We start from the raw sequence: 24311 nt of genomic DNA on the forward strand, positions 1-24311 counted from the left end.
TTAAATATGCATACTGCCCTTCATCTGAAGATCTCAGGGCAGTTCACAGCATAGAAATACAAAATAAAAAGACATAATATAAAGAAGAACAAGAACAAAACAAACCCAGAATCACCCTCCCACAATTTTATGGTAAGTATACAGTACATTTAATCTCAAACTTGTTAAAAGTCAGATTCATGTTTTTTCCCATACAGCGGCAAGAAAACACAGGTAGAAAGACATAATTACAGAACTTGGAGAAAAGGTTTTTAAGTACGTGGTCTGGGCTTGGAGCAATTAGCCCAATGTCTTCTCTGGTTGGATTCACATGGTGGAAGAAAGTGGACAAGAATTTGCTGACCCTTCGCCACTCAGTGAAAGGGGCTTTGACCTAGGCAAGCTCTGGCAAAACAGCTCACTCTATGCTTTTAACCCTTTCATGCATTAACTAGAGCTAAGCATGCGGGTTATATGAGACTAAATTTCCCACAGGATCTCCTCAAAACCACCCTCAAATCATTGGTCGCACGTCCACAGATGTTTTGTTGGTGCCTTTTTGTTATTCAGTCTAAAACTCTGTGAGCAAAGGTGGATTTAGGGCAGTGCAAGTGGCGGGTTGCACCAGGCGCACAGGCAAGGAGCGTGCCTTCTCAAAGCCAAGCCCAGTAAGATGGCAAACGGCTTCGGAAAGGAGGCATGAGGCCTCTGACAGGATCCTAGAGTCCTCCAACCTCCTTCTCAAAGCTGCAAGGGCTGGTGGGGGGAGGGTGACAAATGGTCCTGCACAAGCTGGCAAAATACCACCACATTCCCTGGATTATTTGCAATCCACACCTTGCCTGGGTGTGTTTTTCTCAAGCTTGTGTGAAGAACCTCAGAACCTCCCATTTATGCAGATATTTCTCCAGAAAACAAACTTCAAGTGAGTCGGGTGCCAACATTTTCTTCCCGTCAGTGCTCTTTAAAAAAAAAGGTGTGTTTGCTTTGGCACGTTAGTTCACCCAGAACAGTGATGCAAGGGAGGCGTTTCCATGCTTCCCTTCTCCCATGTCTGCATAAATTCGGGGATGTGAGTCCACTCCAGGCATTGGAAGGGAACACAGCTGTAGGTGTCATTTCTCACCAAGAAGAGTTTCCCACCAGCTGAGGACAGAGAAGCCAGAATGGTAAGTGACGCTATTTTTTTTTGTCCCGCTGTTGATCTGTCGTGGATTGGATAAAAAGGTGTGAAAGGGTTTACTAGAGAGGCAGATTTATGCAAAGAGCAGTCAAAATTACAAGGATGAGGTTTTTGAAAAGTTCCTTGCCTTCTCTGACACCTGATCCATCTAGAATGCACCTCTTTCTCCTTCTTGACTCATTATCCGTCACTGCAGCTTTCTTTAGAGGCCAGGAAAAGGGATAGAGCAAACTATATTCAAATCAAATTAAAACAATTCTTTTAAAAGATACTTAAAAAGACTTTTCTTAAAAACCTAAAAATTCCCTTAAAAGAATCAAGTCTTCAAAAAAGTTATATGATCTAAGAAAGTATTTAAAAGAATCCTTCCAAAGGAATTTAAAAATTATAATGTAGCACCTTAGAGACCAACTGAGTAGTTTTAGGTATAAGCCAAGATACCTTTAGGGACACGGGTGGCGCTGTGGTGTAAACCACTGAGACTGGGGCTTGCCAATCGAAAAGTCAGCGGTTCGAATCCATGCGACGGGGTGAGCTCCTGTTGCTCGGTCCCAGCTCCTGCCAACCTAGCAGTTCGAAAGCATATACCGCTCTGGTGAGAAGTTAAACGCCGTTTCCGTGCGCTGCTCTGGTTTCGGTGTTCTGTTGTGCCAGAAGCAGCTTAGTCATGCTGGAAACATGACCCGGAAAAACTGTCTGCGGACAAACATTGGCTCCTTCTGCCAGTAAAGCAAGATGAGTGCCGCAACCCCAGAGTTTTTCGTGACTGGACTTCACTGTCAGGGGTCCTTTACCTTTACCTTTAAGATACCTGAAGAAGTGTGCGTGCACATGAAAGCTTATACCTAAAACTACTCAGTTGAAGACTTGATTCTTTTAAGGGAGTTTTTAGGTTTTTAAGAACAGTCTTTTTAACCATCTATTTAATGAATTGTTTTAATTTATTTTGACTACGGCAGACCAACACGGCTACCTACTTGAATCTATGTTCAAATCCTTAAACCTCTGAGAACAGAATCCAGACATTCCTCATGAAGCATTGGAAGTGATTCTTTGGATCATGGTACAGAATAAATCCTGTCTAATTTAAATGATTAGTTCTGTTTGACGGTTGCTTTTTTAATTTTAGAATTGCAATCCCTTGCCACTCTCTCTCTCACGCGCAAGCCGGTTTGCAAGTCACATTCATTCATCTCTCTCTCTCTCTCTCTTTCTCTCTCTCTCTCTCTCTCTCTCTCTCTCTCTCTCTCTCTCTCACACACACACACACACACACACACACGTTCAGTTTAATAGCATACTACTAGACTTGGAAGGGACCCTGAGGGTCATTCTTGCTACAGTGCAGGAATCCTGCACACAGCCGTCCCTGGGTGGGCTCAAACCACCAGCCGCCTGCTTAACAGCCAGATGCACCTACCTAATGCATCACTCTGTCACAGAAAGCTCTTCACACACCAGAGTCGACCACTGACAGCCTTACAACCCAGAGTATCCATGGACTGTGTGTGCTGACACATTTTTTAAACAAAAACCAAACTTCTGAGCAGTTGGAATATTTTTAGATATTTCAGCCGCTCAGCTTAATTACTTAGGACTCATTACAATAACCTGAGCATCACCCTGTGCTTTAATGTAAATAATAATTTATATCTGAGTGCTCCTCTCTTTGCTGTGGCTAAGAATCCAAAACTGATGGACTGACAAAATCGATGTTTCTGAGGCATTGAATGCTATGGATTTTGAGGGTGACAGGGCGGTTTACTTTATAAAAAAAAATCCCACTAACTATAGAATGGCCCAACTCAGCTACTGAAGTGTATAAGCTTAATGTAGAGGGAATTTTTCAAAGGCCTTGGGTTGAATCCAGTGCGAATCATACCCAGAGTAGATCCATTGAAACTGATGGACTAACTTAGGTGCATTAATTTCAGTGGCTCTGCTCTGACTCAAATTTAGTCAGATACAATCCATTTTAAAGAGAAAGAGAGGCTCTAAATATAAATATGTGATAACACCATCTTGAACGATTTGTGTCTCTCTTTTGCAGAAAATCCTCTTGAGCCTCACTGCCTTCTCTTTCACACTTGCCTTGTGTCAGGGATACTGCATGTTTAGCCAGCATGAAGCACAGATTAAAGATGGTAGGTAAACAACAACAACAACAACAACAACAACAACAACAACAACAACAACAACAATGTAATGTTGTCAAGCAGTCTATTCATTTAGCCAAATAATTATTTAATGTTTGGGAAATGTGTTCCTGACTAGAGATGAGGGGGAAATGCACCCCATTCATTTTTTAGCATACACCTACCAAATGTGCTCCAATGCAGCTACTCTTCCAAATTTACACTTCTCCGGATGTTGTGGTGCTGCTCAGAGTCTAAAATGACCTAAGGCTGCTCCCGTCTCATCTTCTCCTTGATGAGTCCCTGGTTAAGCTCTTGTTTTTATTATGTATTTTGTGTTTTTTAGATTGTATGTTTATGTTGTGAACTGCACTGAGGATGCCATGTAAATAGTAGTAATAATAATAACTGATAGAAATTGAAAGGGACAGATTCCCCCACGCACAGGGCACCCCTATTCACTCCCCACCCTGTTTTAAACTTGGAACCAGCCTCTGCAGCCGCCATCAGGAGACGGCATGGCCGCCGTATAAGCAAGACAGGTGCCCGGGGTCAGCAACCAGGACCCCCAAGAATAAAGGTGGCAAAGCTTCCCACTGCACTTCTCTCCATGTCAGGATACGCTCCACCTATTACATGTTCGCGTATCAGGCTGCTGTCTTGCAGTCTCTTGCGCAGTCTTTGCATTGTGCTGAAAGAGCAGCTTCTGATTGCATGAGCTGTTTGGGGACTGGTGTTAAATGTATAGGATTTCTCTCCCTAGGTCAACTGCCCACCGAGTGTACTGATCCCTATGATGGGAGCAAGCATCCATTGGGCTCCGAGTGGAATACAGCGCAGTGCATGGAATGCACATGTAATGAAAGTGGAATGGAGTGCTGTGCCAGGTAGGCCAAAGCCCCAGAATGGCATTGGGTCTATTAATCTCTTTCAAGTTTTGCCCTGTGCTCTCCGGAAGACCTTCTGCTCAATAAACATTCATGGACGGAATTAGCTGAAGATGGGTGTCCCAAATAATCTATACATTTGAAGATAGGGTGCATAAAATTGTTGCCTACATTTCCTTGAGCCAAACAGTGAATTGATTGATTCATTAAGATATTTATAGACTTTATAGAAAGCAGAGTCATGAAATTTGATCTGGTAAGAAGCACTGAGCATGTCCAGAGTGCCTTTCCAATCATCCGATGACCAGGCATTCGCTGTGTGGAGGCTTGGACTTCAGGATCTCCCTGAGTCCCAGATCCTCTCATCCGGAGACCACCTAGGAGTTGGTGCTGGGGAAAGGGACCCCAATGCACCCAATGGAACAGGATCCCTCCTCTTTCCTGCACCTTCCTGTCTCCTTCTGCTTCCCTCCTGCCTGGAGTCTTGGTTTCGCACCAACATTTTGCTACACCCTTTTTTGTGCATGGGTTGCAATGTTTTCTAAGGGCTTGTTTTTTCGTGGATCGAGCAAACATCTTGCAAAACTGCTTTTCTGCCGGGTAGTTCCAATCATTCTTGGCATGTCCTAAGCGAGCAAGAGAAAGGAGCACCCCTCTACCAGATATTCATAACTCGGGGAAACCTTAGTTTACACATTTTTCTTCTTTTTTTTAGGTACGGTGGTACTGTCAATGTTCTGGGATGTAAAGCAGTGCTAAATCCAAATACATGTAAATATGAATTCTATAAACTGGACGATCCCTCCAAACCCTGTTTCTGAGCTTTACAAATTCCACCCAAATTCCTTTCATGTAAGAGAATCTGAATAAATCAGTCATATGTGCATTTCTGTGTGTATCTGTTGTCTATGCTTGTTATCACTACTTGCTGAATTTGGTATGTGTCATAATGATAGTGATAGACAAGCCTATCTCAGCTCTCAGCAGCTATTTAGATTCTAATGGATTCTTGAATATTGCTTTTTTGATATAAGTTGTTTATTTTAAAGTTGCTGTGACTTTTTTGTATTGGATCAGATTGTTATTATTAATGTTTGACATTTTATTAAGTTTTTATGTTTGTTGGGAGTCGCCCAGAGTAATAGGCAACATTAATGTAGTGGCTAAATGGCCCATCACAAAGCCATCTGTGGCTACCATCCTCATTAAGTCTACTCAGAAGTAAGTCCCATTGAATTCAGTTGTGCAAACTCCCAGGTAAGTGCAGGTGTGGATTTATCGTTCTTTGAGGCCCTCTTCCTTCACTTAAACAAATATGATTATGTCGACATTGGGAGGGGGGGTGAGTCGACTACAATAATATTTCTGGGTTTGCACTGTGATTCCCCTCCCCAAACAACTTGGGAACAATTCCTGTTGAGGGCCAGGCAGGAGGAAAAGGTGGTGATATGCTTCTGAAATACACCCCCCCCCAAATGGGAACTAGAGGGGGAAATACGAAGACAATGCTGCTGCTGATGGTGTTGATGCTTTTGTACTGCCTCCCAAGACAACTTGAGAATTATCTGGGGAAAGTTTATAAGAATGCCTCCACACTGGGAACCCCCTTCCCCACAAAGGGGGGGGGGACTTGGAAGATTCAGGAAAAAGATCAAGACGATTTACATTTTATACTGATTATAATAATGCATCTGCAATGCCTCCAACAACAACAGCTTGGGGGAAATTAGGTAAAAGTAGATCATGGGGCTGATGATGCCTCTGAACTGGGTGGCCTCCTGCAACAGCTTTGCAACAATCTCTGCTGCACGGCAGGCAGCAGAAACAAGAAAAGCATTGCCATCTCCTCCCCTCTCTCTCATATTCCACTGAGGCACCTGTCAAGTAGCTGCCTGCTTCATATGTCAGCAGGCAAGAAAAGAAAGACGGCAGCCATGGGTTGATCCCCCTATTTCTTCACCAACCCACCCCTGCATTTTCAAAAAGTCCCTCAAGGAACAACACAAGCAACAAGCAATTCCTGCACTGCTCCACATCCCAACACACACTTTTTAAATAAAAAAAAGTAGCTGCCTGCCTGCAGCTCCATGTGGCTGGCAGGCAGCAAAGCAAAACTAGCAAGTGGATGGATTCTGACCTTCTTCCTCCAGCACTACATATACACCCCCTGACATGTGTGCTCCCTCCTTTTCAAAAAGACCCCCCCTCCCCCGACAAGAAAATGTATCCCTCCACATTTTTCATAAGCCCTTTCATGGGTGGCAAAGTAAAGAGAAGGCCGGTAGGTGTGACACTTTTGAGTTCTCATGCTTTTCCAAAGGCCCTTTCATGGGCAGCCAAAGCAGAGGTGCTGAAACAGCACTTCCCCCACCCCTAACAGCATCCCAAAACCCAAAGCCCTCTCTGGTTTTGTCCCACAACATCTGCCAAGGCAAGGGCTTCCCTCCAGAAGCCCTTCGTGACCCCATGGACCAGAGCACGCCAGGCACGCCTATCTTTCACTGCCTCCTGCAGTTTGGCCAAACTCATACTAGTCGCTTCAAGAACACTGTCCAACCATCTCATCCTCTGTCGTCCCCTTCTCCTTGTGCCCTCCATCTTTCCCAACATCAGGGTCTTTTCCAGGGAGTCTTCTCTTCTCATGAGGTGGCCAAAGTACTGGAGCCTCAACTTCAGGATCTGTCCTTCCAGTGAGCACTCAGGGCTGATTTCTTTAAGGATGCATAAGTTTGATATTTTTGCAGTCCATGGGACTCTCAAGAGTCTTCTCCAGCACCAAAATTCAAAAGCATCAATTCTTCGGCGATCAGTCTTCTTTATGGTCCAGCTCTCACTTCCATACATTACTACTGGAAAAACCATAGCTTTTTTGTTAAAAAGAAAGCTCATCATACGGGGCCCATGCTAGCATAAGTTCAGGTGCAATTATTCTAACTGCAACATTAGAAATCGGGCCCTGCTAGGCTCCTATTGCTGCGTGTCCAAACAACCCACTTACCTGACTTGGCTGAAACCCCTGACAGACAGGAATGGCCAGGCTGGCTCATTTAACAGACGTTGCTTAGAAAATGCACATTATTCTTCATAACTTTCTTCCTAGAAGAGTCAGAGACTCACCTTTTTAAATTTATGTTTATTATATTTGTATACTGCCCTCCACCCAAAGATCTTAGGGCAGTTGACAGCATAAAAATACAAAATGAACACACAAAATACATACTAAAAACAGGAAGAGAAAAGAAAGAAGAACACCTCTCCCACCCACTGGACCTCTTGGGGAGGAGGCACATGAAGAAGGGCCTCAGAAGACGATTGCAGGGTCCTGCTTTGGGGAATCAGATCCCTCCCACGGTGGCAGCCAAGCGGCAGAGAAACGATGAAAGTTCTTACCAAGCAATATGTTCAATAATTCACAAAGAGTGACAAAGAAATACAGTCTTCCCTAAATAATGGCATTGCTCCAAGTCAAGTCCCATCCCCTCCAGGTCTCCCCTATTCCACGTCACTCCTGCATCGGCTAGTTTCAGCTTTCTGCCTCTGAGCTCTCTGTTCTACTACCCTCAATGCCCACCTGGCCCTGGAAGGGGGGCTGGTCAGGAATCCTTTCCAAGGACACTGAGTCTGTCAGCTGTCTCTCCCCTAGTGCTGCTGCTTCTTCCTGCTCTCCCTCTCCCAATATTTCCCAGCTTCTGCCCTCTGCAGCCTCTCAACTTTGCCCTTCTGCAAACCACTGTTCTAAATCTATACTGCCCTCCTGTTCTCAGGAAGGTTCAGGAGAAGGGGGGTCCCCACCATTCCTCCTCAGCAGGACCGGTGCTAGGGTTTCTTGCGCCCTAGGCAAGACCACCTTCTGGCACCCCCCGCTGCCCACCCCCCGCCAAAGCCTGCTTTAGCGGGAGGTGGGGGTGGTGGAGAGGCAAGCAGCAGTTTCTCCGCTGTAGCGGAGAAGCTGCTGCTAGCCCGTCCCACCCCCCACCCCCACCCAAGCCTGGCCAGCACCCCCTCCATTTTGGTGCCCTAGGCAATTGCCTAGTTTGCCTTAATGGACGTGCAGGCCCTGCTCCTCAGTCCAGTCCCTGACAGGTAGGTTCATGTGGAGAGAGTCAGTCCTTGGTATTTTGATCCTGAGCCATTTAAGGCTGTCAGGCAGCAACACAAGCAAAAGGCAATTCCTGCACTCCTCTCCATCCGAACAAACACTTTAAAAAAGGAGGATAGTAGCTGCCTGCCACTGCTGCATGTGGCTGGCAGGCAGCAAAACTGAACAATTAGAGCAGTAAGTGGGTGGACTCCGCATTTCTTCCTCCAGCATGACATAAACACCCCTTTCCAAAAACTCCTCTATGGCTAGAGCAGCTGCCTGGCCAGGAGGGGGCAAACGAGCCCTGCCACTCTTCCCTGCTTTTCAAAAGCATCTGCCTACAAGGAAATGTCTCCTGCCCCTTCCATGGGCAGCAAAGCCAAATGGGAATGATACCTTTCAGGTCTCCCACGTTTTCAGAAAGTTCTTCCACAGGCAGCCCAAGCAGGGGAAGGGAAATGGCCTCAACACTTTTGGATGATGCAAAAGGATGCCCAGGCTTCCAACAGAGTTGCCCCTCCTGCAAACTGTAGGAAGGAAAAGCAAAGAAGCTGTGATCCTACTTATGCTAATGGTAAGACATGCTGGACAATTTCTCCTTTCCCTGGAGAAATTCAATGAAATCCCACTTTCTCTGCCCACAAATAGGCTGGAGGCGTTTTAAAGACTGTTGCTCAAAGCTGTGTTTCAAATATTCCTCCAAAGGCTTCTGTTTGCCATTCTTCAAAATGAACACAAACTGAAGTCTGGAGCAAATATTTTCTTCTCGTTAACTTTGTTTTTTTTTACACATTAGTACACCAGAACTGCAACATGATGGAGGCAGTCTCCTCAGCTTAATCTCTGGCCCATATTTGCATACATTTGGGAGGCAGATTCCCTGGAGTCACTTGCAAGGAACAGCCTCTGGAGAAGCAGCTGTGTCTTGTCTGGAAGAATTTCTTCATCGAAAAGCCAGGATGGTAAGCAGAATTGTATAATAATAATAATAATAATAATAATAATAATAATAATAATATGCCATCCATCTGGGTTGTCCCAGCCACTCTGAGCTGCTTACAACAAATTGTGGTGTTATGTGCTAGTGTATCCAACAGTTTCTTGCAATTGGATCTTGTAAAATGCTGGAAAGGATGCAGAGGGAAGGCAGATCTACATGGATCAGCAGAGAAAGAAGAAGGTGCCTGAACATTTCTCTGTCCTCTTTGACCTTTGGACCATCTACTGTCTGCCCTGCATTCCTCCTGTGCTTGCTGACCTTTCATGGTTTCCTGATGGTTTCTTTGGTATTTTGCAGAGGATTGTTTTGTTCCTTAATGAAACCTAGATTTTAGAAGTAGGCTTCTGAAAACCTTTACAAATCAAGTTAACTAGCATAACATTTCTGATTGCAGAATTCATTTTTCTTGGGGGGAGGGGTCACAAACCCCCCAACACAGATTCTGACTATTTCGGAATGGTAATTCTGCGCCATTTTTAAAAAAATGCTCAGTCTCTCAGTATTAGCCTCAATGCAAGTTTGCAGATGCCCATTTAATTGCAACACTATCTATCTTGGTTTCCATTCCCCCCGCCTTTCTCACAGACACACATAACTCTCTCACACTCCTAGTACCCACACAGCTCATTCATGTGCTTCTCTCTATCATGCATGCACACATGTTGATGCACACACAACCCTGTATCACTGTTTTGCACACAGAAATCTGTTTACACTATAGCTGACCACTGACAGCCTCATCCATCAAGAGCAAAATAAATGTTCGGAGCAGTTGGAGTGTTTGCAGGTATTCTACAACACCTCATCCTTTGAGCCAATGGCTACAAAGCGCTCCTTATTTCAATCAGCTGACCCTAGAATGCTTAGAGGGAGCTTGCAAATTATGAAATTATGCAGTACATTGTTTTCTCAGAATTTCCCCCCACCCCCATGCCAGATTTGTCAGGTTTCTGGGCTAATCTCTGTCTTGCAATTTAATGTAATTCTTTGAGGAAGGCCTGTAGATTAGTCATAGAGCACCTGCCTTGCATGCAGAAGGCCCCAGGTCCGACTCCTGGCATCTCCAGGTAGGGGTGGGAGAGGCTACCTGCCTGAAATGTAGAGCTGCTGCCAGTCAGTGTAGACAATACCGAGCTAGATGGACCAATGGTTTGACTCGGTAAAAGGCAGCTTCCTATGTCCCTATGATTGACTTTGTACACCCACCACTTTGGCCTCTGTCCCTCTTTCCTTCCCTCCCTCCTCTGATGCCCTCTCATGTCTCTGCCTCTCAAAGGCTTTCACAGCTGTTGGTTGCAGCAGCCCTGGTTACAAGCTCCCCAGGCAAAAGGTGCCTCTGGGGCTGGCCAAGGGGTGCTGGTTGCCAGGAGCTGAGGTGGCCTCAGAGAAAGCAAGCAAGCGGGCAAGGGAGCCCAGCCAGCCAGTTCACCAGCCCCTACTGTTGTGACTGTACAGTAAGTCCCAGGCCCCTGTGGGGCAGTGTGAGGAGGCACCTCTCTTTTGGGGTGGGGCTGGGGGGCAGCTCAGAGACCAAGGGCGGCAGCAGCGACTGCTCAGAAGACGCCCAAGGACAGGGGAGAAGAGAGGAGGCTGAGGGAACCCACCACAAGGGAGCGGGGAGGGGCTGCCGGCTCTGCAGGCAAGGCGTGACATAACTGGGCTCCTGAGCCCCACAGGAGTCTGCAGAAAGAATGGAGTTGGTCAAAGGAGCCGTGGACCCAAAAAGGTTGAAAACCTCTGTTCTAGCCAATTATCCCAAACTGTCTTTGACGCTGAAAAAAACACACAACTACAGTAGAGATCAACTATTATTTCTTGGGTAGCTCATTGACAGTGCCAGAATTAGGGTGGTGTAGGCGGTTCCCCAACCCAGGTCTCCAAGCTGAGTGGGTGAAAAGTACCTACTCAAAGTTAAACCCTGGGTTATTGAGTTGCCGCAACTATGACATAATGCACTCGAGAGCACGCGCTGAATGGAAGGCGGGAGCAGGAAGGGTGCCAAATGAATCTTTGTGGCGCCAAATTTTGCCCTCACTCAGGGCACCATATTACTAAAGTCTACCCCTGCCATTGAGTGTGATGCCTTTTTGTGCATCTCAATGGAGCTGAGGTTCCTCCTCCTTGTGCTTGTTTTCCAGAAAGATCTCCTCAGCCTGACTGTCCTGTGTTTCAGCCTGGCTTCCTGCTGTGGATTCTGCTTCCAAGAAGTGCATAAATTAAGGGTTAGAAATGGTAAGGCTACAGTGGGTGACTACCCGTTCCTTTTGTTAGGGAGATTGCTGGCCAGTGGTCCTTAATGGCCAGTGTAGGGTGGTCAGTTTACTAAAGACAGTCCTCTATCTGGAGGGAGGTCAGGGACAGTTCTCTAGATGAAGAAGGAAGGAATGTCCAAGACCAGTTCAAAGAAAAAGCAGAGCAGTTGCTCACCAACAAGGAGCACCTAGGAAGCCAACTGGTTAGCCATACATATACATTGCATCTATACATATACAATAGCAGGTGCAAAGTTTGTGCAAATCTGTGCCCTTTGTTAGTAATGTGCTTCCTCTTTTTTGTGATCCATTAGTGACCACTCATTGATATCTCTTTATAGGAGCAAACTGTTAGATCAAAGGTCAGCAAACTTTTTTAGCCATGGGCAGGTCTATATTTTTTTTTGGGGGGGGGAAGTGAACGAATTCCTATGCCCCACAAATAACCCAGAGATGCATTTTAAATAAAAGGACACATTCCACTCATGTAAAAACACGCTGATTCCTGGACCGTCCGCGGGCCGGATTGAGAAGGCGATTGGGCCACATCTGGCCCCCAGGCCTTCGGTCGCCTACCCCTGTGTTAGATGGTTTCCTGTTGACATAGAGATGCCAAGGTCAGAGGCAGTGTGCCTCTGAGCAGCACTTTCTGGGAATCACAGTTAGGGAGAGTGCTGCTGCTGCTGCTGCTGCTGCTGCTGCTGCTGCTGTGCTCAGGTCCTGCTTGCAGGCTTTCCAGAAGCCAATCATTGGCTACCAGTGGCAGAGCATGTCCTCAGGCCACCCAGGGCAGGCGTGTGTGTGCGGGGAGAGGGGTGAAGCCCACCCAGCCCCTGCCAGAGTGTCACCAGCCCCAAGTGGCATGGCTGTTGCACCCCCCTTCCCAGATCCGAACCTTGTGAGGCTTGCTCAAGGCTGGGATTGAAGGGCGCACGGTTGCCGCGTTCCCCCCCCACCTGAGCAGCCTTGCAAAGCTCGGATTGAGGGAGGGCGGCACAAGAAGGGCGCAACAGCCATGCCACGCGGTGCTGGGGGGCCTGCATTGGGGCACGTGCTGCACAACCCCTCAAAAACCTGCACCCAGGGCCATAGCCCCTCTGGCTCTTCTTATGAGTGCTTTGCATGCGAGAACCATCAGAGTTTGTTCCCAGCAAGGCATTCGAGGAATTGCCACTTGATGAGGAGGCTGAGAATTATCACCCATTTGACTGGCGCTAAAGATCTGGCTACAGCAGGGTCCTCTCTCTCTCTCTCTCTCTCTCTCTCTCTCTCTCTCTCTCTATATATATATATATATATATATATACACACACACATATATATATATATATATATTGTAGTCGTTCAGTCGTGTCCGACTCTTCGTGACTCCATGGACCAGAGCACGCCAGGCACTCCTATCCTTCACTGCCTCTCGCAGTTTGGCCAAACTCATGTTAGTAGCTTCGAGAACACTGTCCAACCATCTCATCCTCTGTCGTCCCCTTCTCCTTGTGCCCTCCATCTTTCCCAACATCAGGGTCTTTTCCAGGGAGTCTTCTCTTCTCATGAGGTGGCCAAAGTACTGGAGCCTCAACTTCAGGATCTGAGCACTCAGGGCTGATTTCTTTGAGAATGGATAGGTTTGATCTTCTTGCAGTCCGTGGGACTCTCAAGAGTCTCTTCCAGCACCATAATTCAAAAGCATCAATTATTTGGCGATCAGCCTTCTTGATGGTCCAGCTCTCACTTCCGTACATTACTACTGGGAAAACCATAGCTTTAACTATACGGACCTTTGTCGGCAAGGTGATGTCTTTGCTTTTTAAGATGCTGTCTAGGTTTGGCATTGCTTTTCTCCCAAGAAGCAGGCGTCTTCTAATTTCGTAGATAGATACACACACACACACACACACACACACACACACACAACCCCTGAAGAAGAAAAACTGCTTGCATCCATTGTTGGACTACAACTCCCATCATCCTTAACAATTGGCCATGCTGACTGGGGCTGGTGGGAGTTGCAGTCCAATGACATCTGGAGGGCACTACATTGGCTACTGCTGGAAGGGAGGATAGGAGATCTACTATAAGGGTTACCAGCCCCAGCCTCCTGATCCACAATCCGCAGAGTTCATTATTTATTTATTTATTTAGAGAGAGAGAGCAAGTTTTAAACATTTGTAGAACCTGAGATCAAAATGTTCGCAGATGTATTGATCATTCCATTGCTTGCTGGGCTCCTCTTGGAGAAAGGAGAGATAAATATAAAATAAAATAAAATGATATGCAGGCACTATTCTCATTTTTTTTTAAAAGTGAAAAACTTGCCTACTCCCACCTTTCAATTATTTATTTTATTTGGAGTATTTGCTTTGCTCTCATCTCTCTCTTGAAAAAAATCCTATCAACATCAGTCGGAGTTCCTCTCTCCACGTCTCTCTTTCCCCCATAGATCACTTTATTTTCTTCATCCCATTGCTTGCTGGTAGGTAGGTGGAGAGGCTTGGTGGAACCTCGACCCTTTCAGTTAGGCAGGAGTGGGAGACTGGTGAGCCCAATTCTTTAAGGTGCCAGATATTGTCACCATGTCTCTTTGTGACCATGACCTGGTTCAGATGCTCAGTGGCCCTGGCAGGATTGCCTGGGTCTGAGGCCACTGCCATTTGCACATGGTCACATCGTCTTGGAAACATGTCTCAGCCCCACGTAGGCCTGAGGATTCTCTTCACGGGGCTCCATGCTCCCTCACATGGGGCAAATGAAGGAGCATGTGAGAAATTTGTGCAACAGGCATAATTTTGAATACATTTATCTTGTGTTTGGTTTCCCTGATTGATGCTAACATGATAAAAAAAAAGCAACAACAGCTCCACATAGGAAGCAGGGGGAAGTTTCTTTCTTGTTTCCTTTTCAAACAAAGAAACTCCTCTTATTTATCTAGCAAGTGTCCTTCATGCATTCCATGAAAGTATCTGTTTCACAGACTAAGCCTGGGAATGTGAGAGCTATTATGCTAAAAAAGCCAATGCAATTCTGGGCTGCATCAATAGGAGTATAGCGTCTAGATCAAGGGAAGTAATAGTACCACTGTATTCCGCTCTGGTCAGACCTCACCTGGAATACTGTGTCCAGTTCTGGGCACCACAGTTCAAGAAGGATACTGACAAGCTGGAACGTGTCCAGAGGAGGGCAACCAAAATGGTCAAAGGCCTGGAAACGATGCCTTATGAGGAACGGCTTAGGGAGCTGGGTATGTTTAGCCTGGAGAAGAGAAGGTTAAGGGGTGATCTGATAGCCATGTTCAAAGATATAAAAGAATGTCATATACAGGAGGGAGAAAGGTTGTTTTCTGCTGCTCCAGAGAAGCGGACATGGAGCAATGGATTCAAACTACAAGAAAGAAGATTCCACCTAAACATTAGGAAGAACTTCCTGACAATAAGAGCTGTTGGACAGTGGAATTTGCTACCAAGGAGTGTGGTGGAGTCTCCTTCTTTGGAGGTCTTTAAGCGGAGGCTTGACAGCCATCTGTCAGGAATGCTTTGATGGTGTTTCCTGCTTGGCAGGGGGTTGGACTGGGTGGCCCTTGTGGTCTCTTCCAACTCTAGGATTCTATGTAGATTCCTGGTGACATAAACCTTCTTTCATGAAACCCATTTCCCTTGCCTTAAAATCCCCTGGTGTCCAGGGGATTCCTGACACTGAAAGCATGTTATATATAAAAATTAGCTAGTAAATGATTGCATCACACAGCAAGGAAGTGTATACACTGTGTTTAGAACCCCACAACCTGATTCCCTTTTGCCTATCAGGTGTTTAGTGGGGTGCATCTGAAAGGGGGGAAAGGTTTGACTCTGTGCAAAGAGTGCATTGCCAGTCCTTCTGCCACAAGGAGACAAAAGTAAATGGCTAAATTGCACACTGCTCAGAATATTCCTGCAAATATGACGACGGTGTATTAGTATCAGTCTATTCTCAAAGACACAGTAGCTAGACCAAAAGAAAAGAAAAGGAAAGAGCTGGAACCATAATTACATTTCCTGGGTTTCATTGATACTTGGGAGTTGATGCTATTGCCGAGGAGATTGGTGGGATTTCTTCTCCCCCACCCCAGGTGAGCTCCTGCCTCCAAGGGAGTGTACGGATATTTATGATGGGAGCAAGCATCCATTGGGAACTGCCTGGAATACAGCTGAGTGCATGCGATGTGAATGCAAGGAAGAAGGAATGGAATGCAGTGCCAGGTAGGTGAAAACCCTGAATGGCATTGGACTTATTCACCCATTTGAAAGTAGGGTATCAGGAGCAGAAGCAGCAGCCCCTCTCTCCCGCTGTACACAGGGACTGGGAGATCAACAGTAGGTGGCGCCAGAGCCAGCTAATTTTAGCTTTGCCTCCATGTTGCTTCCTGCTGAGTTTTACAAGAGCAGCACCGAGACAAAGGAGGAGGCTCGCACATGCCCAGCTCAGGCGATAATTCTGCATATGGATCCCAATAGTTCCTTACTTTAAAAGGGTAAAGGGAGCCCTGACCATTAGGTCCAGTCACGGATGACTCTGGGGTTGTGGCGCTCGCCTCTCTTGCAGGGGCTCAATTAGTGGTAAGAGTTTGGGTGTAATCCTTGATGCCTCCCTTTCCATGGAGGCGCAGGTTACATCAACAGCTAAGGCGACATTTTTCCATCTTCGCCGCATTAAGCAGTTGGTGCCTTACCTCTCCTGTCCCAATCTGGCCACAGTGATCCATGTGACGGTCACCTCAGGCTTGACTACTGTAATTCACTCTACGCGGGGCTGCCCTTGAAACTGTCCCAGAAACTCCAGCGGGTGCAGAATGCTGCAGCGAGGCTCCTCACAGGGTCCTTGCCATGGGAGCATATTCACCCAGTGCTTTGCCAGCTGCACTGGCTCCCGGTGGAGTATAGGGTCAGGTTCAAGGTGCTGGTTTTGACCTTTAAAGCCCTTTGTGGCCTAGGGCCCTCATATTTACAGGACTGCCTCTCCTGGTATGCCCCACAGAGGACCTTAAGGTCCATGAATAACTATGGTCCTGGGCCCTAAGGAAGCCAGACTATCCTCCAGCAGGCCAAGGCCTTTTCAGTGATGGCTCCAACCTGGTGGAATGCTCTGTCCCACGAGCCCTGGTGACTATATAATGTTTATTGGATGGATTTTCCCCAAATTAATTTTTGAACTTTGAATTTTATTGTTATTCATGCTTTTATACTGTATTTTACGCTGCTTTTATGTTGTATTAAATAAAGTGTTTTAAATTTGTTGTTAGCTGCCCTGAGCCCAGGTTTCTGAACCAGGAAGGGTGGGGTATAAATAAAACTTTATTATTATTATTATTATTATTATTATTATTATCTCGCTTTATTGGCCGAGGGAGCCGGCGTACAGCTTCCGGGTCATGTGGCCAGCATGGCTAAGCCGCTTCTGGCGAACAAGAGCAGCGCACGGAAACACCGTTTATCTTCCCGCCGGAGCAGTACCTATTTATCTACTTGCACTTTGATGTGCTTTTGAACTGCTAGATTGGCATTAGCAGGGACCGAGCAATGGGAGCTCAACCCGTTGCAGGGATTCAAACCGCCAACCTTCTGTTCCGCAAGCCCTAGGCTCTGTGGTTTAACCCACAGCGCCACAGCCCTGATACCCTCAGCTCATAGGAAGCTGCCTTATACAGAGTCAGACCATTGGTCCATTTACAGTAGCTCAGCACTGTCTGCCCTGACTGGCACTGGCTTTGCAGGGTTTCAGGCAGGGGCCCAGGTAGGCTGGCCCTCCCTGGAGAACCTCACAACCTCTTTTAGTGCTCAAACTCTGCTCCAGAAAGTACCAAGAGGGGTCTGAGCACAGTGCAGAGTCACTTTGCTTCACCATTGCAGAATAGTCCCTGGCCCTAAGCTATTTGGGACTGTGTAGTTGACCACCAGCGCTATGAATTGGGACCAGAAACAAACGGGAAGCCAATGCAACTGATGTAAGACCAGTGTAACGCGGTCTAAAAAACATACACCAGAAAGCAAAGCAACTGTTGCCTTTTGTCCAAAGCTGCAGTTTCTGAACATTCCTCAAGGGCAGCTCCAGGTAAAGTCATTGAGCCAGGAGGTGATGAGGTCATACAGGACAAAACACTCCTGGGCACACCAGCCACCTGGGCATGCAGGAGCATCCCCCAAACTCTCTTGATAGACAGGGATGGGGAACTTTAAGATGGGGGTCCAATGTGACCCTGCAGTTTTCTCTATCTGGCCCTCAGTACCCTGTGCAGGCCATGTCCTGTACTCCTTTCAAGTGATTTTGCCTCTCTGAAAGGACTTTGAGCACAATGTCTCTTGTTGTCTGGAAAGAGGAAAGTTCTGGCTTCTGCCTGGCTGGAACATAGGCTGTGATACAAAGGAAAGAGCCCCATCCTTTGCTCTGCCCACTTTAGCCCCCCAAAAGTTGCCCACTAGGGAATGCAGCCATCAACTTGAAAAGGGTTCCCTACCCTGTTGTAAATCCTTATTGAGTATCTTTATGAAAAGGTGGTCTATAAAGGATTTAAAAATAAAATTAATGTGGGTTTTTTCAGATACGGTGGCATTCTATATGTTGTAGGGTGCAAAGCAGTGATTGATCCAGTAACATGCCAGTATAAGTTATATAAGCTTGATGACCCCACAACGCGGTGTGCCTATTAATTTCCAGAGGGTCCTGGCAGTGTCCTCCCCAGGAGTTCACTCTCTTTTGAGGTGGCCTCTGGACAGACCCACTTAGGGGACTGTTTTAAGATTCACCATCTGTGTGTCTCACCTGCCGAACAGCGAAGCAAGGGACCGGCTTGAATTTCACATTAACTCAATGCTTGCTAAATTGCTAAAACAACAGCAGCATTCTCACTCCCAGTAGAGAATATAAGTGATCTTAAGTTGTGGGGACGGGGGACGGCTTTCAGCCCAAGAGCCACAACCCCCCCCCTCCCCAGGGCCAGAGGGACAAAGCTGGTGCAGCAATAGATGTGAACTTGACTTTTGTACCACAGGCTACATTCCAGCCCCACAAATCCAGGGTGTGTCCCCCATCTTCCCCACATGTCTCTCCATCCAAACAACCAAAAGGCATGAACACAGTTCAGAATCACATTCTTGTAGATCAAAGCATTTGAGGAGGGGCCAGAGAGGGTGTGGCCTGAGAAGGAGACAGGATTAGAGGAGATCCTGACATGGGGACAGATAGTGAGGCCTCCAGGGTTGCCTGGATCCCCCAGGCCAGCAGACCCACCACCACCACCTAAGGAACACTGACGCCATTGGTTACCAGATGTAAAAGATAAAAATACTTTATCACAGAAGAACATCTTGGAAACATTTTCAGCTACAGTAGTCTGACTAGGACAAAGTGGCAGGCACATGTTAGGACACCTACAGCAAAATCCTTTGCATGTTTACTTGGAAGTAAGTCCCCCTCTGTTCCTTGCGGTGGAAGTGAAGAGAGTTTTGACCTGATTTCACAGCTCTCTGTGCAGAAAAGCACACTCCTCTGTGGCCCACGCTCACGCCTGATGCCCCCCCCCCGGTTTCTTTACTACCTGAATAAAACAACTTGATTTGTAATTCAAGGCAGCCTTCTGCAACCTCCAATCTGTGTTGTGTGCTACAACTCCCAACAGCCCTAGTCAGAATGGCCATGCTGGCTGGGGCTGATGGGAGTTGTAGTTAGCAATAAATCTGGAGGAGGGGAAGTCAGATAAAAGCCAACCTTTCTCTGTTGTTTCAGCTGTAGCAGGAGAATGAAAGCACATTCAATGCACACAGCTGCCCCCCCCCAAGAATCCTGGAAACTGTAGTTTCCCCCCTCCCAGAGCTATACAGTAGAACATTGGAAAAGAAGCAAAGAAAATAAAGGGACTGTCTGGGTGCTGTTATGTTTCTCATTTCTATAGTGAACGAATAAAAGCTAATCTTCACACGGCTCTCCATTGATATCCTTTCTTTAAAATGTTACTGTCATTTGATGGTTTCATCACTGCAGCTATTTCCCGTGCTGTTTATTCCACGAGTAATCAAGAGTCACACCAAACATATTTTAGTTGCACACAATAGATTTGTGGGTTTTAATTCATTACATTTATCTATTAATCCATTTCCTTGTCTTTCAAAATATCCAGATTGCATGCTTCAGGATGAGGAAGCAGTTTGAAACACCTGGAGGGCAATAAAACTGAGATACCTCCTTGAGTAGCTGTCCTAGCCAGGGCAAAACATCGGAGGGGAAATTGTCTCCAGGCAGCACAGCGCTAGAGTGCCCCCATTACAGAGTATTGGACTGGCTGCACATTAGGCTTGCTTTGTTTTTAAGAAAGCACACAAAATCGAAGGACCGGTGGGACTGTGTGCGTGTCAGAAGTTAACATTAGGCTCATTAACACGAACCATTCATGTGGTACTTGTTAGTGGAACGGGAGAGGGGCTGTCACTAGTACAACCGTTTGAGAGCACATTAGAAATAGTGGCATGTGAAGGGCAGAGCAATCCTCTCCTCCCCATCCTAATACCCAACCCAGTGCTTGCAGGGGTTAGGATTCAGTGGGGGTGCTCCTCCCCTTCACTGGGATCCCCTGGGCTTCAAAGAGGTGGAAGAGTGCATGCAACCTCCGGTGGGGTAGGATTGCCACTGGCAACAGCTGCTGCAAATGAGGCAGGGCAGGCAGGCCCAGACCGGTGTGTGTGTGTGTGTGTGTGTGTGTGTGTGTGTGTCATATGGGCCACTTGGCCCAGGCCTCCGATTCCAAAGGGGGCCTTGGTCAGCATATTCACAATCGCTCACCTGAGGTGAAAGTAATGGATCACATCTCAGATAGCTTAGTTTCTTTGTTTTCAGTAAAATGGAGGAAAAAACTGATACAAAAATGCACTCCAATGAGAGAAGTTTCAATATATTAAAACAAATTAAGTCTTTCTTTTGATCAACAGTGGAGATCCCCAGGATAAAAGGGGGTGGGCACATTATCTACCTGGCCCGGGCCTCTGCCTGGCTCAGCAAGGGCCTGAGGGCAGATGATGGATAAGCAGCATACAAATTGTGTCCATTTCCTGGGCAGGAGCCCAATCCAGACTGGATTAACCAAGGAACTGGTGCAGTGAAAACACCTCATTCTCATTCTCTCTCTCTCTCTCTCTCTCTCTCTCTCTCTCACACACACACACACACACACACACACACACACCTTCTGCTGTAGATTTAGTGGAGAATCCTCCACTGTTTGCCTTCCTGGTTATTCCTGGTTAGACAGGAAATGCATTGTCAATGCAAACGCACATGTCTGCAAGGTGCTACAGAAGAGCTGTATTGAAAAAAACTGAGAGGCAGTTTCTAAAACGGGGGTTGGGATTATGAAAGACCATAATCTGTGTTGTGTGCGGTAGCAGCCAAAGCAGCCTTCCAAACACTGCCCTGGGACAACTGGAATTCTACCCTGAGGAAAGTCTTGCCAAACAAAGTGAATTTGCACAACCCCCTTTCTAAAATCTTGCTTTCCAAAGACACCTTGTTGCTGGCAGATCCTTGACTAGAACAGATGGACTGGGAGTCAAAGAGCACAGGGAATGTTTCTGAAGCCCATTTTGGCAAGACCAAATATAGTTGCATCATCAGAGCAACCTTTACAGCATTTCCATGGAGAACAGATTAATGATTTGGACATCTGACCTTACTGAAACACAAAAGCATTAGTTGACTTTCTAGTTTTGCTGTGCAGATGGAAAGTCTTCATGGTGAGAAATGGCTCCTAAAGGAATGGAGAGTTCTATGGTAATGTAATGGCAGCAAGGAATCTACTATCCGCCATATTTAAAAAAGGAGGAGAAGCTGAATGAAGGAAAATGCCCTTTTAAGCAGAGGTTGGGTGGCCATCTGTCATGGATGCTTTAGTTGAGATTTGTGTGATATCATTCTTATTAGTGGATGCAGAGGCCAATAAAGAAGATGGCCTACAGAGGGAAAATGTACCCGGCTTCCGCTGCCAACTGATGGTGCCCTTCTTCCAACCCCTTCAGTTACCTGAAAGAGAGAGAGAGAAGCCATTCCTGCATGCATAGAATAGTCTTAGCAGGGGCGATAGCCAGTTTCCTGAGAATGGAAATCAGTTTCTTATTACGGCTTCACCATTGTCGCTTAAGCTTTTGAAGGCTTCAAATAATAAGAATTTGCAAGATCATAACAGGTGACTTCTCATCCTCTTAGAAAAGCAGAAGTTTCAGAAATAAGAAGCGGTTGAGATACTGTGCAATGACATGCACAAGACACGCGCTGACTGAGGTTGCTCATGCATGCCATGCAGGCCCATGGGTGGGGTCCATGTGGGGTCCATCGCTCACTGATAGAGCACCTCCTTTGGGGGGAAGGGCTGTCAGTTTCATTTCCCCCCAGGTTCTCATTTTCCCAAGCCTCAATTTCGTCTCCCACATGTTAGGGAGTTTGCTGGTTGCTTAATGGCCTAGGTAGGCTGGTCAGTTTACTGAGGACAGTCCTCTATTCTGCCCACAAGGCTCTATGCACCCTTGCAAGGGGCAGATTTAAGATCCTGTGAGGCTTTTTTACAAGCACCAGTCATCTTGAATACTGTAATAGATCTGTGGTGCTAAATGTTTAGGTGCAGTAGTACCTCGGTTTTTGAACGTAATCTGTTCCAAAAGACCATTTGAGTTCTGAAACGTTCAAAAACCCAAAACTCAATAGCTGACAGCTAGGCCTCAGGATCTTGCACCCAGCAGAAGCCGTACGGTATGTTCCACTTCTGAGGCGTGTTCAAAAACCGAAGCATTTCTTTCTGGGTTTACAGCGTTCAAAAACCAAAATGTTCGTCAATGGAGAAGTTTGAGAACTGAGGTACCTCTGTATAGTAAATATTAGGATTTAATTAGAACTTCTTTGTTATAACTGGAATATGTTATAAGGCAGCCTCAATGTGTCTTAGAAAGGAGGCTATGCAAGGGGTTTGAAGTGTTTAATTAGTGTTTATGTGTAAAGACTGTGTGTCAGACTTTGAGATCCATGGATATTGGGATGTGTGTACCTACTTCTGAGTATCAGGAATTAGCATGTGAAGAGTTAATTAATCTATGTAAATGTCCTAAGTGTGTACCAGTCTGTAATCCTACTCAATCAACAAGTGTTGATGAACTCAGGGGAACTCCTTTGTTACTTGACACCTGCGAGGATTAATCATTAGTACTGAAATCTTGGCCCTGTTGCCATATGTAAGGTGAGCATTCCAGTTCTCATTATATGTGGTACATTTATGGCACCGAAAGTGTGTCCCTGGCTCTTCAGTTTCTCATCTTGTTAAAGACACTGTAGACCTAACCTCTGCATTGTGCAGAGTTGTACCAAATATTCTGGAAGAACAAGAACCAGGGATTTTCCTTGTAGACCAATGTTTAACTCATAACTGCCCAGAAAATTTCCTGGAGAGTGCGTTGCTCAAGGTGGTTGATGTCTAGTCAAAGTCATAATTCATGTGTGCTCCTATTGAAAAAAAAAAGTAAGCCATTTACAAGGGGTATTCATTCTCTTTGGAAGAATCCCAAACTGAACTGAGCCAGTTGGGAGAGTCAGAAGCTGCCAAAAGTGAAGGGGGTTCCCCTCTGAATCGGTCTGCACTTAATTCCGGAAGGTTTACGTTCCCCAAAATTTAAGATCTATTTGCAGTTTTTTCAGATGAAAGCAACTTTCCCCTCCTATGTGAGGATGGAAAGGATGTGGTGAAGTTTTATGACAGACAACTTTAGCTTCTAATTACAGGGAATGGTTTTACCAAGACTCTCCAATCACAGTGCTTTGGAGAATGATATGGAAGCAACATATCAGAAAAGAGCAACCTTTATGATGCATGCCATTTTCATGCACATTATGCACAAAACTATGGTGTGTGTATGAAGTGAATACTTTTTTATCCTCCCACAATTCAACTTTAAAGGCACTAGGCACAACCATCCTGTCCCATCCTGCCTGGCAGGGTCGTCTTCAGCATATCCGGCGCCGTGGTGCAAAACTCCCTCCGGTGCCCACCTCGTTTCCCAGAGTTTTTTTTTATAGAGAGGATGTCGCTGGAGGAGGCAGGCAGCGGCTGGAGGGCAGATATTCCAGTGGGGAAGAGGCGGAGGCTGGACGTGGCGCCTCCCGGCTCGCTGGCCACTTTGTGCTGAGGTGGCCACAGCAGACGGAGACTCTGGGCATGGCGCTGCTTCAGCGGTAGCCAGACTGGGCACTGGGGGCGGCCGCCGAGACCATATAACACCAGTCCTGAAAGACCTACATTGGCTCCCAGTACGTTTCTGAGTACAATTCAAAGTGTTGGTGCTGACCTTTAAAGCCCTAAACAGCCTCGGTCTTGTATATCTGAAGGAGCGTCTCCACCCCCATCGTTCTGCCTGGACCTTGAGATCCAGCGCCCAGGGCCTTCTGGCAGTTCCCTCACTGCGAGAAGTAAAGGTACAGGGAACCAGGCAGAGGGCCTTCTTGATAGTGGCGCCTGCCCTGTGGAACGCCCTCCCAGCAGATATCAAAGAGATAAACAACTACCCAATGTTTAGAAGACATCTGAAGGCAGCCCTGTTTAGAGAAGTTTTTAATGACTTGTGTTTTAGTGTACTTTTAATCTCTCTTGGAGGCCCAGCCAGATGGGCGGGGTACAAATAATAAATTGTTGCTGTTGTTGTTGTTGATGTTGTTGTTAAAGCGTTTTGCATTACTTTCTACCTCAACAGCACCACCTTCTGAGTCTACAAATGAAATTGAATACACACAAAATACAACATAAA

General features: G+C 46.4%; 2 protein-coding genes across 2 annotated transcripts; both read left to right on the plus strand.

Annotated features, from left to right (window-relative positions):
• The first annotated feature begins 998 nt into the window (after window positions 1–998).
• On the plus strand, window positions 999–5070 carry LOC117052241 (small serum protein 2-like). Its single transcript, XM_033159033.1, has 4 exons — window positions 999–1148; window positions 3213–3306; window positions 4061–4184; window positions 4900–5070. The coding sequence occupies exons 1-4, from the start codon at window positions 1146–1148 to the stop codon at window positions 5003–5005; spliced, it is 327 nt and encodes a 108-aa protein (XP_033014924.1). The 5' UTR covers window positions 999–1145; the 3' UTR covers window positions 5006–5070.
• A 4080-nt stretch (window positions 5071–9150) lies between these two features.
• Window positions 9151–18300, plus strand: LOC117052239 (small serum protein 5-like). The gene is made up of 4 exons (XM_033159031.1): window positions 9151–9227; window positions 11404–11497; window positions 15617–15746; window positions 18083–18300. The coding sequence occupies exons 1-4, from the start codon at window positions 9225–9227 to the stop codon at window positions 18189–18191; spliced, it is 336 nt and encodes a 111-aa protein (XP_033014922.1). The 5' UTR covers window positions 9151–9224; the 3' UTR covers window positions 18192–18300.
• Window positions 18301–24311: the final 6011 nt, after the last annotated feature.

The sequence above is a fragment of the Lacerta agilis genome, chromosome 8, assembly GCF_009819535.1.
Source record: "Lacerta agilis isolate rLacAgi1 chromosome 8, rLacAgi1.pri, whole genome shotgun sequence".
In the NCBI taxonomy this organism is placed as follows: Eukaryota; Metazoa; Chordata; class Lepidosauria; order Squamata; family Lacertidae; genus Lacerta; species Lacerta agilis.